The sequence below is a fragment of the Sardina pilchardus genome, chromosome 21 (assembly GCF_963854185.1).
Source record: "Sardina pilchardus chromosome 21, fSarPil1.1, whole genome shotgun sequence".
Lineage (NCBI taxonomy): Eukaryota > Metazoa > Chordata > Actinopteri > Clupeiformes > Clupeidae > Sardina > Sardina pilchardus.
The window spans coordinates 28,464,950-28,483,955 of record NC_085014.1 but is presented as its reverse complement, the minus strand read 5'-3'; the positions used below and the strand labels follow the sequence as shown (position 1 = coordinate 28,483,955).

Here is a 19,006-nt window from a genome sequence, read left to right as displayed (position 1 = left end):
GTTCAATCTAGTGAACATCCTTTTGATTATTAAAAAAGAAAAAAGGATCACCGCACACCATTGGACTACACTTTATTTCTGAGCAACACGTTTCGCAATGCGCTTCCTTTTGATTATGTAGATCATGGATCATAATACATTTCAGGAACACTTTTCATTCCATTGCTTTCCAGTAATGCCACCAGTGCCATACTGCTTTTATGATACAGCAGAAATACTGCTACCATGACACAGTAGAAACCATGAGACCTTAGCCTAAACAAGTCACTAATCTGAACTGCATTATAACAGGGTTATATAGTGTATCCACATTTCATGATTTATGACAAGCTTTTTCGTACTGAAAATATAGATTAGACTGATGATACCTTTTGATACAGTAGTCTAGGCTGTCATTGAATTAAATCATTGTATTTAATGCCAGTGTTGCCCGTGTAGAATGCTCATTCAATTCAGCACAGTTTATACTCCGATAAAGACATTACAAAGTTTAGACCTATTTTTTTTGACTGAAGGATGGCATATTACAAGCCATCTTTTTTATGTAGCCGTTCATGATCAGAAAAAAAGTCCTGACAGGGCTTGCTTCGTCCTGAGGGGATATTTTCCAATAATGACCGGTGGTCAATATATTATCCCGCTTATTATATGGCTACTTGCCAAAATTATAAAAGAAACGTCACACAATGGGTCTTTATTACACAAACAGAGACGGTTGAAAAAGGGTTCTTAAGGATCATTGCTTTCACTTTCAAAGTTCCATGGCTATAACCGAACCAACAAAGAGTACAACTTGTGGAATGATATGAAAGACGTGAATCAGAAGCAAAACCCCCGATGCCATTGACAGTGGTCAATATACAGTACTTTGCAGCGGTCATTTAACAGACCTCAGATTTGAATGGAACTTGCTGCAGCACTTTGAATAGCCTCATAATAAATGTATAATGGCTAAAATGGTACTTATCAAAAATGTTATGTCATTCTAAAATGTGCCACTTTACAGTTACAAAACTGAACATTATCCAAATGTTTAGCACCAATACAAAGGTTAGTCACATTAAAAGCACTTTCGAAAAAGAAAAAAATCATTACAATGCATGCAGTAAAAAGTTTCTGTTATTTCAATTTCTGCTTGTTAAATGAATCAGCTACACTGGCTGATCTAAAGATGACAATGGGGAAAGCCGCATGCTTTGCCATTGCTTACTGCTTCCATGCACTGTACAAGGCAAGTTCTTGTTAGGATATTTTTACATAAATAATTACTACAGAACTATCATTAGTGTTGAGGCATGATTCAGTAATATTTTCCTGATGTTTTACAATGTACCAAACCTCTTTGACACCTACTCAGCCTCTCCACGCAATTGAAAATCTCATCAAACAGTACATCTCTGCTGGGGAGGATAGGGTTGACTTGGGTGATGTGTGTTTGGGAGAAGTGTGTGCATGGTATCTCATCATGAAGCCAGGATCAGTATGTTTAAGTCCTACCAGCCATGCGTAAAGAGGGAGAGTGTAGTCCATGGGAGGGCAGAAATGACGTGATTCTCTCCATAACAGCTCCACCTATTTGACTGCATCATTTGGATATGCAGCACTCCTCTGCCACCTAGTGGACAGTCCTCTCCTTCTGTCTCTGGTAATCTGATGATTCATAGGCAACATGTCTTTTATTAAATATTCATGTCATATATCAATTACCTTATTTCCTACATTATCAATGCCAGGGAACTAACAGAGCACCCTGTTTTTATTTATATACTTACTGTAGGGAAAGAAGCGCACTCTCATCAAAATCTCTCTAGCCGTCTTCAGAATCTCAACAGCCTGTTAAGTACAGATAATCAGCATTAATGTATCATTAGTCTAACCATAGTCACTTCAGTTAATATGTGCATTAAAAGCTGGTCAAATTGGCTACATTTAAATTAAAGAATACTCTTTGACAAAGTTACTTTCATCAAAGACACGATCATATTGAGATGTAGGTTTTCAACAGCCATGGAATGTTATTCTTAGGGCCCATTTACTGCAAGTCTATGTTAACATCTATTTTCAGACTCATATCTTGGCTTGCTATCATTCTTACCCTGGAGTGTTCGATGTCCTGGAAATCAACATCATTTACAGATAACACTTGGTCTCCCTCCTGAAGTCCAGCCCGGTGTGCATCAGAATCTGGGACTACCTGTAACATACAGGGAAATGACACCATTGCAACCATTTCTCAAATCTCCAATAACAATCTACCGAACACAGTTCAACCAGCTGGTCAACCAACCTTAGAAATGAAGATGCCAAGTTGTGAAGCTTTGCCTCCACGAATATTGAAGCCAAGCTGCGCTCCAGGAGGTTTTTTCAAGACGATGGTGCGAGGAAGAAACTGTGTAAGTTCATTGTTATAGTCGGGGTGTTGGACGCGCTAGTAGAGGGACAGACCAACTGTTACAAAAGGGAATACCTTTGCTCTCTGACCAATAGTGTCAAAGTGATCTAATTTTGCAGGTGATTTTTTTTGTTTACAAATCTACCTCTTGTGGAGGGATCCATGCTGGTGGATTTTCGTAAGAAGGGAGGAAAACCACGGGTAGTTGGTAGTCATCGTATGGTATTTTGGGGTCCATGGCCTTTGGACATAAACGTGATATTGATACATGACGTTATGACGTTAACTTAATTGACATCTGATTTATAATGCAGACATACATAACATAATCCGTAGATCCAGATAGAACGTTACAATGTGTAGGAAATCTGACAGCCTTTCGGTCGCATAACATAAACGTTATCTTTACATAGCGATGGCTTTAGTCAAGGGAAGAGTTCTGGTAGGCTAAGGTAATTTGACAGTGGATTCTACTCTACTAACTCTACTTTAAAGAAATAAACCTGACCAAATCGGTTGAGTAAGCTTATGGCATAGATGTTCTATCAAGTATCAAACCTTTAAACTGACTGTTGATATTGGTTTAAAATCCAAATACAAACAATTTATGTTAGCAAGCTAGCTCGAAGATAACACATAAAAACTCACCAGCCGGAAGTTGACAGAGCAATGAACGCTGGTTAGCAACCTATCACGTGGTATGACCATAGACTGTAAAGCAGCCAGGGCAGCTATCCTATGCAGCTATCACCAGTCACCCATAGATAGTACAATAGCCTACTTCTGTATTCTTCTGTGAATTTTATTGGCAGCTTGCAAGCTTAGTGCATTCAGTAAAATATATGACCAGAGAATGTCTAATAAGTAGCCTAAGCAGGCTGGTCGTAATATTCTTCTAAACAGATTGTCTTATCTGATTCCAAGAATCTTGATATCTCAGTAGCCTATTTCAGGCTTAAATGTTGTGTATAGCAAATTATAGATAGATAGATAGATAGATAGATAGATTACTTTATTCATCCCAAAAGGTCAATTGTGTTACACCAGCAGTTAATAATAGGCTATAAAGATCACACATAGGCTATAGGCCTATTATAAGTAAAAAATAAATTATACAATTGGAAAGTATAGAAGTAGTTTTAAACTGTGCATTGTCTTTCTCAAGGCACCAAGGGAAATAGACGGCAATGGAAATAGTTATGGCAATGGTTTTCTGTAACAGTCTGTTACAGTCTGTTACAGTTTGTCTAGTGTGAGGTGTTCTTCAAGTGTACTTCCAAGCAGAGTCAGCTCTTTTAATCAATGTAATCAACAGATAACATCCCAAATGTGCTCACTGGAATATTCTGAAGTTTTGAAATACACAAATACAGTTCCATTGATATGTTTTGAAACAATAATATTGCTTAGGTCTTGGGAGAGCTCTTTGCTTTTACCCATGCGATTCTTTCTTGTCTTACACCTTGGTATTGGTAACAGATTCCAGCTGGTTCCTTAGAGTTCCCTTCATTTCGTTTTTTCTCATTTTCTCTTTTTTCTTTTTCTCATTTCACTTTTTACACATAACTTTATGGGATTCAATGTCTGGATTTCTTTATATGTGGGGGTGTCCTGAGTTCATTCTAATGCATGGTTAACATTTCATGTGAATAGCCTCACTGGAAATATACTTACTTACTCATATGCCACTGAAAGGTCTGGGCGATATTTCACAGCTTTGTATACAATCTGGACAGGACCTAGACAAACATATGAGCAAACTCAGACAAACCTATTAGCAAATTTGAATGTGCTCTTTGAAAGCATAACATGGAAAGTTCGGAAACAAGTGCCAATGTGCTCTATTCCAAACGGACCGACAGAGTGTAAGATGTCACTTTCCAAAACGAAGGAGGTAACTGGAAGTAGCTGACGGAATCGTCATGAAGCTCTCTGAACATTGCTGAAAATATTGCTGATTTTAGAACCCATGTTAACCTAGCCTACATTAATCTGGCTCTGCTTAACTTAGAAAGGATTTGATGTTGGTACACTTACATGGCTACATTTTTTGCACTTTGGTCCAACCATTCTTGGCTTATTCTAGCACTTCAGCCAGATAGATCCACCTTCTCATTCAACTCTTAAGGGTAGGGGTCAAGATAAATGGGAAAATCATTGCATCTTCAATATGCCCTTTTAGGACCACCGCAAGAAGACAGAATATGGAAAGTGCTGATGTCCTGTTTAATGGACGGGTGGAACAATATACAATCTTTACACATTTTGTCATGTTCAATGTGCTTCCAAGCAAATTTCTGATTTTGGTAAAGCTTAAGCTAAAAATTGACCCACTGAACCATTTGATCATAAAATTGTGAAATGTGATGGCACACTTTGCTCCTTTTGTTCACAATACAGTTTCAAATTTTTTTGCCAAACTTAATTATGATTTTGGAGATACATTTCACTTGAAAATGTGCTTTCATCAAATAATCTTTCATCTGCAGCAATTACTTTGCCATCACATGAGTTGAAGCTGCATTGACAGTAGATCATGCAACAACAGATTTTGATGGGTGTGTGCGTCAAATGAAACTTTAGATTTGAGTTTGCCAAGCATCAAATTTCAAAATTGCACGTGCCATTATTGAGATAGTAAAATATTGGTAGCACTCTCAAGGATTCAATTAGTCAAAATTTGGTGGGCACCTAAAGAATGTAAAGTGGTCCTACTTGTCAAATTCTGGGAACTTTGAAGATTCTCATCATAAAATAATTGATAATTGTAGATTTCTGTACTGACCTTAATGAGTTTGGGTGATGTCCAGAGAACACTTTTTTTTTTTTTTTAAGAAAATGATTTGGGCCTACCGGACTTGGGTCTGCCTGATAGTGGGCGCAGTGTGATGGGACGGCCACTGGGCCCAAAAATTGCTGGTGGTCTCACGTTCATCAACCAAAAATTGGTGAGATATAAAATCATAAAATGAATTATTATGACATCTGATGGTTATAATAATTCAGAATACATACTGGTGTGTGTTTTGTGTGAGTCTTTGTGTATGGGTGTGTGCCATAGCAGAATGGGGACTTTTGGATCTTTTGTGGAAACAACACCTTTGATGGAGCTATAGGCAAAGGTGTAAATGCGGAGAAACAGAAACTCCAAGACAGTATCTCTGCAAAGCAAAAGCAGAATGTATTTGCATCCAGGTATCACTGCGTGATATAGGATATCAGCAGAGGGCAGTAGTGAGGTGTTCTGTAACAATGGGAGTCATGAGACTTCATTCTCTTGCATGGAGTGCACAGGCTATATCAAATACAATGGTCAATTAGCAGAGGCATGTTTAAGAATTGAGAGAAAAAGACAGAGAATAGTTAAAATAATCAAACATTTTGCCATATCGGACTTTAAAGTTATATTGCTTTTGCTGTTGGACTCATTCCAGTGTGAAAAGAGTAAAATGCATTCCATTCAGCATTGGGTCAAAACAAGCTCAACTTAGCTGAGTAGGATTTAGTTTCTGTGACCACTTCCACATGCCATGGCAAAATCCTCTCCTAGTTCTCTCAGCTCATTGAACATTTTTAATCCCTGTGTGATCAGACTGGAATGTGAGCTCTCATCACGGTGGGTCTGATTGTGATCTATGAGTAAAAATAGTCTATCTATCTATCTATCTATCTATCTATCTATCTACCTTTAAATCTTTCTTTCTATCTTTCTATCTATTTATTTATCTATCTGTCTGTCTGTCTGTCTATGTGTCTGCATGCATGCCTTATCTGTGGGAATTTTTTTATACAGATACAGAGCGTTTGTCAGGCAGTGGTTGCTCAATCCAGAACACTGATCCGCACCCTGATCTCGAATTATCTTAGGGAAACAGTTTGTGTGTGTTTAAGTGAGAGGAGGGTGTGGCTCCAGATATGGAATATTGCATTGGAATATAGACATCACTGTCCAATGCAATAAAATCTTGATTGTTTGAAATGTGTGTCCAGTGATGCAGTGAGACTTTGACCTGGCCATGTCTGGAAATACTACATCCCTCAGCCAGATAGGCATACAGCAACCTCTCTATTCATGCCACACTTAAATAAAATATTTAAGAAACACATCCACAAAAATTATGTCTAATGTAGGCCTCCAATGCAAAATGATGATTGCGTTTTGCAACTGTTTCAATATCTCATAATTATCAATAAGGACTACAGGCTAAGTGATTCTAAAGCATTGTTGCTGTTGATATGACTTGTATGATGGGTTTCCGTAAACGCTTTTCAATGGTTAATTAGTTAATTTATTGTTACCGTGAGGAAATCCATATGGATGAGGTATAGCCTAGAACATGTTTAACCTCTCAACACCCTACTGCGAACTTGTAGAACTCCCCACTTTCCATTCCACTCCACCCCCATGCCAACATCGAAACCATCCCAAGAGATTTCATTCATTCGAAAGCATTAACATGCTGCGCACGGGATTGTTAAGACGCACGAGCCACACATGAGCAAAAGGAAGAGAAACAATAAACGCAAAGTGGACTTTTTTACGCGGAGTTTTTACACAGGTGACCAGCATCACGAGCCTATACTCTCCAACTAGAGACGACTAGCCTACTTTCTCCAAGGTAAGTGATAACCGAAAGGGAATATTGTATTTCACAGATGTAGGCTATCTTCGTGCATGCCACCAAATTACATAGGCTATCGGAAAATATCTGACTATGGTATTATTGTGATCTCCCCAAATCAATAGCCATGCGTAACACTTTTTAATGACGGGGTCGGGAGCTAATAGGCGAATAGTCTATTTCGGTGAGGGAGGTGGTCGTTAGAATTACATTAGTGACATTAGACTTTATCCCCTGGCCCCTAGGTATTTAATTAAGTGGACTAGGCTCAATAGGCTATTAAAACAGATGAACTTATCCTACAGCTGAGACGCATATTTCTCAAACTTTTTTATTCGAAGACACTTCTTGCTGAGACTTTGCAGCCCTTAGCCATTCCAGATTCCGACACTTTGCAAGCATGTGTGGTCTCGCCAACCTACAAGTTTGGTTATAGGCTAAATGGATGATGGGGAGCACCTTGTGCTTTTTATGTTATGGGTTACCAAAACACATAGAGGACGACGCAAGGACTTAATAGGCTAGATCTATGGGATAACCATCTTATGAGGTCCACGGTTTGCTCAAAACAGTGTTTGCTCAGGTATAGCCTGCCCTATAGCCCATGCTACAGGTGTCAATGGATCAGAGAGTTCAATAGCTTACACAAACATGAACAGGTGCCTTTTATTGTCTGTCACATACAGCAGAATGTATATCACAAGGTTTTTAGTCCATGGTTGCCCAAGTAAAATGACAATGACAAATTCACAGGTTTTTGCTTCAAGGTTGGCCCACATGAAAATAAAACAGTTAAAATGGTTCAATGAGAGCTTTTCTTCTGGTGAGTGTTGAGTTATTGTCATTTTTATTTGGCAAAGTCACAGTTGCTTGCGGGCGAGGTCAATATTAATCCACCAAAACAAATAAAATAAGACAAATGGCATGCACCACAGCCAGCAAAGAATGATCTTTACACTTAGATTATTCATAAAGACTGTTATAATTGTCTCGTAAAACATGTCTTACTTTTTAGACATCTTTGCCGAACAGTTTTGTGGAACTAAATGTTAACATGATTTTGGCCATCTAAATATCTCAGTTGCGTCAATGCAAAGATCATATCAGTTCTCTCAGTATGAAGCAAACATTCATTGTTACTTTGTCATGTGTGACCAGGTGTGTCTGATATGGGTGCTGCCAGTCACAGCATGCTATCCATCAGCTGTGTACTTAAAGGGCAACAGAAAACTGCTTTTTAAATAGTAAACACTTGTAAGGAGTTTTGGTCAGAAACCTGTGAGTAAACTATACCTAAATGCTTGCAAAACTGTGTAAACGCCAACAGTCAAGTTGGCACAGATAAAATGTGCTTGCAAATTAACTGTGAAGATGCAATCACATTTTATCTGAGTTTGCACACAGTGCGGCACATATTTCCAGCCAGTTGTGATCCCTTATTCTGTCCTTATTAAGTAAAGATGATTTTTTAACAATATGTACCACACTGTGTGCAAATTCAGATAAAATGTGCTTGCATCTTAACTGTTAATGTGTTCTACACATGACCATGGAGTCAAAAATAATTTGGAAGTCTGGAATATGTGTGATACAAAAGCTAAATAGAGCAAGTTTGAGAAGCATGCCTATTAGCTTCCATGTAAAGGGAACACAGCAAAGAGCAGGTTTTCTTAAATGTACCCCCATACTCTACTCTGCCTTCCTGTCCCAATGGTTAGTGAAACTTGTCCAACAACATACAGTAGGCTAAGCCCAGTTTTAAGGTTGGGTGTTTATAGCAACACCACGAAGGGTTGCCACTTTTTGATGTACTGTATGTTTTTATGTTTTTATTTTATACAACTTTTTGTGTGATTCTGTCATTTTGATTGTATATGGTCCTAGGACAGATAAACACATGCAGGACATTCTCATAGCCATCCAGGATATGGGTATACCAGGGCATGTGAAAACCCTGTGAAAATCCAAGGAAGGCTTTCACTCTCAATTATTTTGCCAAACAATTAGTTACCATGGAAACAAGCTTTTATTAGTGCCTGTGGTGCTGGCATTAGATGTTGTTAAATCTTGAATGAGAGCTTTTATTTACGTTGTGTTTCCATTTGCTACTGAAATTGATTTAGTAAAATATAGCCTATTTAAATTTCAGGAAATTTCAGCCAGTTGTGATCCCTGAAGCAAAGATTCTTTTTAAACAATATACCACACTGTGTGCAAATTCAGCCTTATAGGCTACTTAATTGTTTAAGGATTGTTTGCACATCACATTTAGCACTGTATATTTTAAGCAGGACAACGTGTCCGTTAGTAAAATGACATTGGCAAATGACTAATTGTTAATAAATCACGAAGCCGTTATGATCCACACCTACCACCTCAGGGCCAAGTCATGCTCTGACCTTTTCTCCAAAGTTTTTCCTTAAGTGAAAACCACATGTTTTTCCTGTTCCATGTTTATGTTTTTTCTCTAGGTGCAGGGGCTGTCTGTTATGACATTGTGGTTTTAAGTAACCTGCTTAGACAAGTCTGAGTTGGTGTGAAAGAGTGCTTTCCCACTGGAATAGTCTTGAACATTTAGGATTAGGTTTCACTCCTAATTTGTAAAAAGATCAAGTGTACGAACATTTGCTTTGCTTTAAAAAAAAAAAAAAATCCTGTGAAAGGTGACCAGACCACAGGAAGTTTCTATAACCATTTCTGTACTATTCAGATTTCTAGATGAGGAAGCATTCATGAGGAAGCATGGCTTGTTTTATAAATCAATGCACAACTAGGCAACGACTCCTTGAAAGCACTGATATAGCTAGTGGTCATAGAAACAGTGTACCTTGTATATCTTCCTATTATACCTTTACCGTATGTCAGTGTTGATGAAAAGTCTGCTGAACAAGTGAATACGAGAGGATATTTGGTGTCTCAGTGGTACTCTACGCCATTAGCCACCATTGTGAAGATGTCAGGAAGGACAGATGAAGTGGCCTCTTCCCACAGATTGACCTACAGTCTGACCTATACTTCCCACTATTCCCAAGAGACCTGAAGATATATCTTTACAGAACTAACAAAGCCTGCAGACACTTCTATAAAAGTGTTTAATTCAGCACTGATGCTTTAACTCAGTGTTTCCCTCTATCCCTTTTTCCATCCACATTTCTTTTCCTCCCACACTTTACAGGTTTAGAACGGTGACTCAACCAACTGCAGGTTTCACTCACAGCCCACAACATTTGCTGGAGGAGCCGCACATCCACCTACACTTTCAGACTACTGCCCAGGCTGAGTGCTTATCTTATTGGGTCTGGCCTATCAAGGGATGTCAGGAAGGTGTGGCGCATTGGGGATCTGCTCCAGAGGCATTTACAGTTGCAACTGGAAGCACTCCAGTGAAAGGAGGCGAAGAGTGAGTAATTTGTCAATGTGTAATCTCAGCATCAGCCATAGCAATAGATCTAAACCAACGATGTGCAATGACCTTCTAAACACCTGATAAACAACATTAGGATGCAAAGTCTAGATTCACAAGCCTTCTGCTATGCAGGAATTGGACCTCACATCTGAAATGCTCCAAGCCAAGCATGCCGGTGGCGGTATAATGATGCTAATAGAGAAACACGGAGGAAGTATCACTAGAGTGTGCATGATAAAAGCATCATTTCTGTAACTGATATAACATTTCAATCATATCACTGTGGTCAGTTTAAGAGTTTTAATCAGCTCTGAACTGAAGAAGTAAAACTGAAAGAAATTAGATGACGTGAGACTTGAGAACTGAAACATAATGGGTGTCTGATTAAAATCTTATCCCTTTCACAAGTATTTTCACTATAATTATGACTATGAAGACTCTCTCTGAATGATTGCTAACTATATCACTCCTCTCCCTTCACCACAGAATGAGGCTAGTGTTTGGAGAACAATAGTAATTTAGACCCATTGAAAAAGTATGTTAATTGGAGGCTTGTTTACTGGAGCAGAGCAGCACTTAAGTGAGTGTGTCAGGCCTAATTGGGAACTGTAGCTTTGAAGAAGCCCTTGCTCCCATCTAGCTCCTAGCCAGGTTCCCAGAGTGAAGGGTGTGTCGCGCCGTGTTGTTTTTTTTATGGGCTGACTGCTGGCAGCAATGATTGAGATATCATGGCTATGACCTCAGGATCAAGAGTTCTGAAGAAAACTCAGCATGGCATGACTCAAGCAGGCCCTCCCTGCACTCTGCCTTCTTTTTCTTTAACGCTGCCTTTTCCTGTCTCTTTCCCAGGAATAATGATATGGTAGAATATATGTGCTCTGTGCCCTGCTGAATTTTCATTTTCGTTCTTTGTGAAGTTGGCAATATTAGCTGTCTTGTGATACCAGGGGATATGCCGTGTAATGATAGGTCCTCGGGAATATAAAAATTTCCAGACTGTCATCAACAGTTCCTTAAAGCTCATTCTCAGTGCCTCCTGGCAGATTTAGAATGGACTTGTTCTGACTTGTGTGTTTCTTTATGTGACAGTTGATTTTGGCTGGAAGGTATACAGTGAGTATCACATTATATTGTTACATTACTCAGCGAGACTCTCTGTTATTCTCTGACAGTGTGCTTGCTGTTGGTTCTCATTTGTGGGTCTGGCCACCCTGCTCTCCTTGGCCTGGCTGTTTATCTGGATGGCCCTATACAACTCTCGTGATGACATGAATGTGTAAGTCCTCAGCACCATATGCACATACCTGCCAGATGTCTCACTGTGGACTGAGTTCATCATGGAGTTGACGTTTTCAGGAAGCCCTGCACTGTTGGTTGCTTGAAGAAATAGCATTAGACAATTCCAGAACTGTTTTTTCCATGAAAGTCTTTCTTCAATACCGCTAAATCGTTGAAGAAAAACTATACAAAACTACAAAACAGTTCTGGAATTGTCTGATGCTATTTCTTCAAGCAACCAACAGTGCAGGGCCTTAATAACTCTAAACTGTTATGCTGTTCAGTGCTCATAGGAAGAGATGCATAGAAGTAACACTGAAGCGATTCACTGTTCCTTTCAGGAAGGTATTTGAGAAGATGAAGGAGTGGATAAACTGGTTTATGGTGATAGTCATCATATCTGCTGTGCTTGCCATTTATAGTCTTCTTCTGCTGGTGAGAATACTATTAATATAATATATTATTATTATTATTATTATTATTATTATATAAGTAGTAGCAGTAGAAGTTGTTGTCTTAGATACATGAAGTTCCCAATAGTCGATTCACTATAAAGATCACTTCTTTTTTCCTTGCAGTTATTTGCACTTTTCCAATATGTCTTAAAGGAACCCTTGGACTTGCACTGTGTGCATAAGGTATGGAGAATCCCAATCTTTCATCCTCTTCATTTCCTTCTGTAGATGTGGGCCTTTGCTTCTCATTCAGCATCATGCCAGTGTTGTTCTTCTAAGCCTGCTGTACATGCTGTGTGTTTGAAACCCTTCCCTGACTGTGTCCATTTGGTTCCACACAGGTGTTTCTGTCTGTTGGTGTTCTAATAGTCTTGGCTGGGGTAATGGCGATCAGCCTGAGGTGGAAAGAAGAGTGGCCCACAGTCCCTGTGTTTCTTCAGGTATGGCAGAAAAGACATGAGGGGTATTCCAGACAGGGTGGGCCACTTAGCCTGACATTGACCCTGAACTTGCAGTCAAGTGAACCTGACATAATGATAGAAGTCAACTGTTTCAAACAGTTATGCTTTGGCTCAGTTAACTCTTTTTTGGTGAACTGAGAGTTGGATTCATTGTCAGTGAACCTGTAGACATCATCTATTGAGCATCTACAATCATGAGAATCATGACAGTGATGAGTAAGATACAGCTGTATTTAGTGAAGGGAGCCATAGCAAGCCTTCTTCAAGACATGCCAGGAAGGAAGCATGTAACATAAAAGCAATTCAGCCATGTCAAAGACGTTTTGTGAAAAAAGAATTGTGGAAAGCAAGAGTTTATTACTTTTTCTATGACTATTTCTCATATTAATGTTAGTAAATATATTTCCAGTAGCATTTTGATTGCCTGTATATCACTCTCTTGGATTTCACAATAGAAAGTCCTGTGGCACAATTAGCGGCACTTTTCTGTTTACAGACAACATTATTATTCATCAGTTATTACTGAGGTGGCGATTGAAGGCTAAGAGAGGCCCAACAATGTGTAGTATGCAGAACAGAGGTGTGTTTCAGACTGTTTGCTTTCGCAACCCACCTCCAGACTTCATTCTTACTCTCTCTAACATTTGTGCATTGTGATGAAGACTCATGCATTAGTTTAGCACAGCCAGTCATTTATATCATAGACGTCAGCAAAGAGCTATACAGAATAAACATTTGCAGAAACAATTTGATGAGACACTCAAAATACACTTAAGCTTGAGACTGTGTTGCCTTAGTATCAAAGGTGGAAACCTATTGCAAACTTGGGATTTACTTATTACTTGTTATCATATTCCGGTAAATTACTAAATCAACTCTGTCTGGAATACCCCCTTCCATTTTAAAGCATTACATGTCCTAAGAATACACTATGCATCACAATTGTTAAGTCGGGTCAAGTTTATTTGTATGGCACATTTCATAATGGGAAGCATGGATGACTACGATGTTTGCGCTGCTTAGAGGGAGTTTTTGTTGGTCTGCCCTTCATGTGTCACTGAGAATGACTTGTGGCTTTTCTGCTGTCTGTGACTGTGTGTGTGTGTGTGTGTGTGTGTGTGTGTGTGTGTGTGTGTGTGTGTGTGTGTGTGTGTGTGTGTGTGTGTGTGTGTGCGTGCGTGCGTGTGTTCGCTCCCGTGGTGTTGGACCAGGCCACAGCCCCCTTTCTCCAGCTGGGCGCAGTGGGGGCTTTGACCTTTCTCAGCTGGCTGGTGTTCAAGACGTACTCCAGAGCTCGCAGGAGTGGTCAGTGTGCATGATTCAACTCTTAATGTGCTAATGCTCAATAGTGATATGTGATATTGAATACTACAAATAGATTGGCCTACAAACACCTGCCAACCTGTGAAGATTGGACAGGTGTTTTGCAACCGAAAGAGACAAGCCACCCCCTTTTGTGACTTGCCCAAACTAGCACTGTCTGTAGCTTGTACACTGTATTGCATTGAAAATTGGACTTGAGGTGTTTTGTCTGTGAGTAATCATGATAGAGCATAATTTGGCAATCACGCTGCCCGTGTGTCTGTAGCATCCAGGGTCCTCATCATGCTGGCCTGGGCAGTCGTCTCCCTCGTGGTGTTCCTCTGCCCTCTCCTCATCCATGACTTCTCACCCTGCGTGCTGGAGGAGCTTCCCCCTAAACCGGCATTGGTTGGACACCGGGGCGCGCCAATGGTCAGTAGACGTGCGGATGAAAAATTGGGGTTTTCTGTCTCTGAATTAGAATAGGTTTAGTTTTGAGCACCAGCACCCTCCCTGTAGAAAAGCATTGACTGGTGTCTGATTCTCCCTCTCGTGTTTGGTTCAATTGTGTGTGTCACTTAGCACTGCGGGTGCCGTGTGGAAACTTTTCATGTGGGTGGTGAGGTTTGTGTGGATTATGCCCGAAAACAACTACCTGCGGTTTTTCCATGATTGCAATTTGGCAGGTTGATGGAATTCCAAGAATGTATTGCCCCAGATAAAGAGGTTTCGACTGTCAAGAACTTTCGGCCCCATATTAAATCTCATAAAAACTACAGGAATGGCCATATGAAGCATTGCTCATTTAAATCTCCATTATATTATTGTCATTATTACACTGTAATGTATTGTTTGCAACAAAGTCATAGGGGAGACAATATATCAGGGTGCTTGTGTCAGTCTGGAAAATGTGGAATTATGAATAGCAAATTACTAGAAAGTTTTGAAAATGTGCAAATGTCTTGCAAAAGTTTTGCTCATAGTAATGCATGCATGAACAAGTTGACAATGCACAAAAATAACAGTTGAAATTTCAAGGCAGAAATCTTCAACAAAATGTTAGATTAGAATTAGAATAGAATAGAGGTCTTACAGAAAAAAATAATGTAGAATTGTTTTGGGGACGAGCGTCCTGATCTCTGCACTAGTTAAGCCTTCTGGAGCGGTGACTGAGATTTGTTCTCCTTCCGTGTCTGAACTTGCCTCGTGCTCTGGGGACCCGATCAGTCTGAACTTGTGTCAGCTCATGGGGAGACCCTGTGTACTAAGACTTCCTACCCCATTGCACGAACTGTTATAGCCTTTCAGGTAGAACATTTAGTAAAAGTCTCACATATTTACTTTCAGGATGTAACTAAGTATGCAGAATTCTGAAACAATCTGTAGCACTTTATTTCCATAATCAATATCTTATACTACAAATGTGGATTTGTAAATGATGGCATTAATGTTCCTTGTTGAGCTGTTTCTAGCTGCCTGTTTGTCTGCTTGATCCTTTGTTCAGTTGGCCCCTGAGAACACCATGATGTCGTTCAAGCGGAGTCTGGAGTGCAATGTGACTGCATTTGAGACAGACGTCTTGCTCAGGTACTGAACCATCTAGCATTCTGGGAATTGTGGTCTCAAACTTAAATGCATTTGAGCAGTTGCTATCATATAGTCACAGTGTGTGCTTTATATTGACTTGTCACCATGTTGATGACTCTCCCGCCTTTTATTTACCCTTCTTAGTAAGGATGGTCATCCCTTCCTGATGCATGACAACCACTCACTTAGGAGGACAACCAATGTAGAGAAGATATTTCCACGACAGGAGAAGGACAGCTCAAATAACTTCACCTGGAGTGAAATACGACGCTTGAATGCAGGACAAGGTTTTTTGGATGTGAGTGTAGAGTCTGTCATGTTAATACATCTGTCATAAGTGAGGGGGAGGAATAATTCCTCATTGTCTTTGCTTGCTTTGTGCTGGAGTTGTTCAACTGGTTCCAAGTTGTTCATAATACGGCGCTGTACTTTCATAAATTCTGTGCGAAGTGACAACTGGATGTACAAGTGAAATATTGCACGACTGTTGCAATTCTTAGTTACAGAACGATCCACTGCAGAGGACTCCTTCTCTGTCTGACACAGAGTGGTCGGATGTCAGAAATCAGAGTGTGCCATCCTTTCATGAACTTCTAGACTTGGCCAAAGAACACAATGTCTCAATCATCTTTGACCTCAAAAATGAAACGCCCAGCAGTAATGATGCAAACTACACAGTGCAGACCATCCTGGCATCAGGCATTGCACAAAACCTGGTGAGCTTATAGAATTGTTCCTATTTTTTCATCTAGCCATTTTGGTCTCAGGAAGAGACACCTGTATTCTGTTTGTATTGACTTGGTGTGTCGCCTTAGATTTGGTGGCTTCCACCTGTGCACAGAGCAGATGTTAAGAGAATGGCTCCAGGCTTCCGCCAGGTCTACGGCAGTCTACCTGCCTTGAGAAATGACAGTGGAAGTCATCTGAATGTGAAATACAACCATTTAAGTACAAAAGAAATGAGGTGAGTCACAAAAGAGTCTGTGTCTGTAACACCACTAAATTGCATCAGCTCATACTTTTGTAAATGACCTAAGTACAGACATACAGTATGATGAAGACACACAATAAGTAGGACGGATGATGAGGAAATTCTAACACTGTGTTTGAGGAGTTGCAGTTAACAGTTGCTAATAGCACAACTTTTTTGTCTGTCTGTGTGCGCATGTCTCTCTCTCTGTGTGTGTGTGTGTTTTTTCAGAGAGCTGCGGAACAAGAATGTGTCAGTGAACCTGTGGGTGGTGAATGAGCGGTGGCTGTTCTCCCTGGCGTGGTGTTCCGGTGCCAGCTCTGTGACCACCAACGCATGCCACATTTTCAATGACATGGCCCGGCCAGACTGGACGCTGGTGAGTTACACACACACCTTCACTTCTCTCAAGCACCCCTGCGTGTGTCCCAAGACGTTCTTTGTGCTCATTTGTTGTTTTTCATAGGAGCCAATGCTATATAGGATGATCTGGATTTCTGCTGACCTGGTGTCGTTACTTGTGATGTTTGGGTTGTTTCTCCTTCAAAGGTTTGTATGCGTATTTTCTAAGGTACACTGTAAAAAAGGGAAAAGTGGGGTTGTCCAAATCACGAAGATCACAGATCACATATATTTTGCCAAAGCAATGAATTTATCCAGCAGAAAGATATAAGATGAAAGTAACCTCTGAACCAGGAAGGCAAATGCAAAGTAAAACCAATCCTGAGCTTGGAAAAGTAGACACGCCATCATAACTAGTGGAATTTCCTGTCTCTTCAGAAGTCCTGAAATTTTGCATTACATTCATGTTAATACCGAAACTTATTGGCTTTCAGTTTCAGATAGTCACACCTGTACGTCTCACAAACAGAAAACTGCAAACAAATTCATTAAAAGTACTTCAAATAACACACAAGAAACATACAATTCAGAACCCACTTGAACACCTTCAGTGCCTTCAGACAATTAAGAACTTTTGAAGGACAGAATTCCAGGTAGAAGCACAGATAAATAAACACAGTGTTCAGCAGCTAAATCCGTTCAAAGAATTAAGGGCATTATCTTAATCGTGTCACATGTCAAAGATATTGGGGTTTGTAAAAGCCTCTGTAAATGCAGTTACATGCAGTATCATGTTGCACATGAGTACTGTGATGGTACAGTTTTATAAAATAAAGCTTTAACATATTTCAGTCTTACAATCATACATACAGACTTTACTGAGAAAGAATGGCAGTGTGAGTTAAATACTATTGTTTTATCTGCTTATGCTGTGAAAAGGTGCTGTCTCAGACATGCTAAAGGTAGGTGCCTAGCGAAACTAATCGATCAAATACATCTTGAACAAAAAAACCCCACAAATGTTCAGTCCTCCCCTTTTCAACTTCAATTCAAAATCCATAATATAATCAAGTGTAACATACTGTAGGTTAAATTTTAAAATAATTCATAAAAGCTTCATTTCACTTTTAACTTCATTCAGGTTGATTATTTGCTGATTATGTACTCCGAATATGTATTAGCAAATGAAAGTGGATATTTCTAGTGTATCAGTAGTGCAATCACACAATGACAGTAGTTAATCAATGTTGGAGGGAAGGAAGTCTAAAAGGCCTTTTGTCTTTGTCACTGCAGGGAAAAGAGAGCGAAAAAAAGGGCAAGGCGACAGATTTTCGGCGTGGAACCAGAGAGAACTGTCCCCCTTCTTGCCATCTGAGTAATTCAACCGTGAACACATTCCTGTGGTTTCACCAGCCTTTACTTCTGTTCACTGCTCTCCGTCATGCTCCCGAGGGAGGGAGTCAGGTGCCTGAGATGGTAGCAACACTGTGACCCCAATGGACCCCCAACAGTGGGTGTAGACCAAACTACACTTGAATTCTGAATGTAGAATACATGGAAACAAGAATCTATCTTAAACAGATGTAGGAGTTTTTACTCTAAATACAATGTGTGTGTGTGTGTGTGTGTGTGTGTGTGCGCGCGCGTGCGTGCGTGCGTGTGCATGTGTGTGGCTCACATGAAAATATTTACTTTTTAAATGAAAAGGACCAATTACTGTGTTGTATAATTTTCATGAAAGAATACATGAACTCTTTCAAGGCACTGTTTATAAATATCAAGTACAGGGTATCACAGTGATACCTTTGATATGCATTGGATGTGTATTTAGTATTAGCATGGGTTACAGTAAAATGGATGAGAATGGGTCTGTTGTCAAATTTCAAATTGGTAATTGAAAGACCAGTGACAGTGATTGAAACAGTAGGATGTTAATATGTTGGTTTTAATTATGTAATCATTTCATGAACACATTTCAAGCGTTTAAAATAGGATATGAATTAATATACCGTTTAAGCTGTAGCATTTTGGTGTATGATGTAAGATGTATTGGAGTTGGGTGCACAGTATTCTCCTTTTTTAAAATAAATTTTAAATGTTTTAACATCATTGTATGCTGTTCTTTTTGTAATATAAATCACCACTGGTGTGTTTGAATCAAAGATTCTAGAGCGGAGTACTTTGAATACAT

At 39.6% G+C, this 19,006-nt stretch overlaps 2 protein-coding genes across 4 annotated transcripts; one reads left to right on the top strand and one right to left on the bottom strand.

The window, feature by feature from the left end:
* Positions 1-679: 679 nt before the first annotated feature.
* On the bottom strand, positions 680-3,055 carry pdzd11 (PDZ domain containing 11). 2 transcript variants are annotated; one of them, XM_062523997.1, is made up of 6 exons: positions 3,041-3,055; positions 2,538-2,633; positions 2,288-2,428; positions 2,096-2,194; positions 1,773-1,833; positions 680-1,650 (listed from the first exon to the last, which is right to left on the bottom strand). In XM_062523997.1, the coding sequence occupies exons 2-6, from the start codon at positions 2,628-2,630 to the stop codon at positions 1,616-1,618; spliced, it is 429 nt and encodes a 142-aa protein (XP_062379981.1). In that variant the 5' UTR covers positions 2,631-2,633; positions 3,041-3,055; the 3' UTR covers positions 680-1,615. The 2 variants fall into 2 exon arrangements, with proteins under 2 accessions (XP_062379981.1, XP_062379983.1); XM_062523999.1 differs by lacking the exon at positions 3,041-3,055 and adding an exon at positions 2,951-3,002.
* A 3,799-nt stretch (positions 3,056-6,854) lies between these two features.
* gdpd2 (glycerophosphodiester phosphodiesterase domain containing 2) lies at positions 6,855-18,919 on the top strand. 2 transcript variants are annotated; one of them, XM_062525114.1, is made up of 15 exons: positions 6,855-7,011; positions 10,190-10,414; positions 11,593-11,696; positions 12,040-12,133; positions 12,307-12,336; positions 12,495-12,593; positions 13,826-13,919; positions 14,203-14,348; positions 15,421-15,503; positions 15,648-15,801; positions 16,004-16,219; positions 16,319-16,467; positions 16,705-16,852; positions 16,940-17,022; positions 18,109-18,919. In XM_062525114.1, exons 2-15 carry the CDS (start codon positions 10,328-10,330, stop codon positions 18,188-18,190), a joined length of 1,569 nt encoding a protein of 522 aa, XP_062381098.1. In that variant the 5' UTR covers positions 6,855-7,011; positions 10,190-10,327; the 3' UTR covers positions 18,191-18,919. The 2 variants fall into 2 exon arrangements, with proteins under 2 accessions (XP_062381098.1, XP_062381097.1); XM_062525113.1 differs by having other exon boundaries at positions 12,277-12,336.
* The last annotated feature ends 87 nt before the right edge of the window (positions 18,920-19,006 follow it).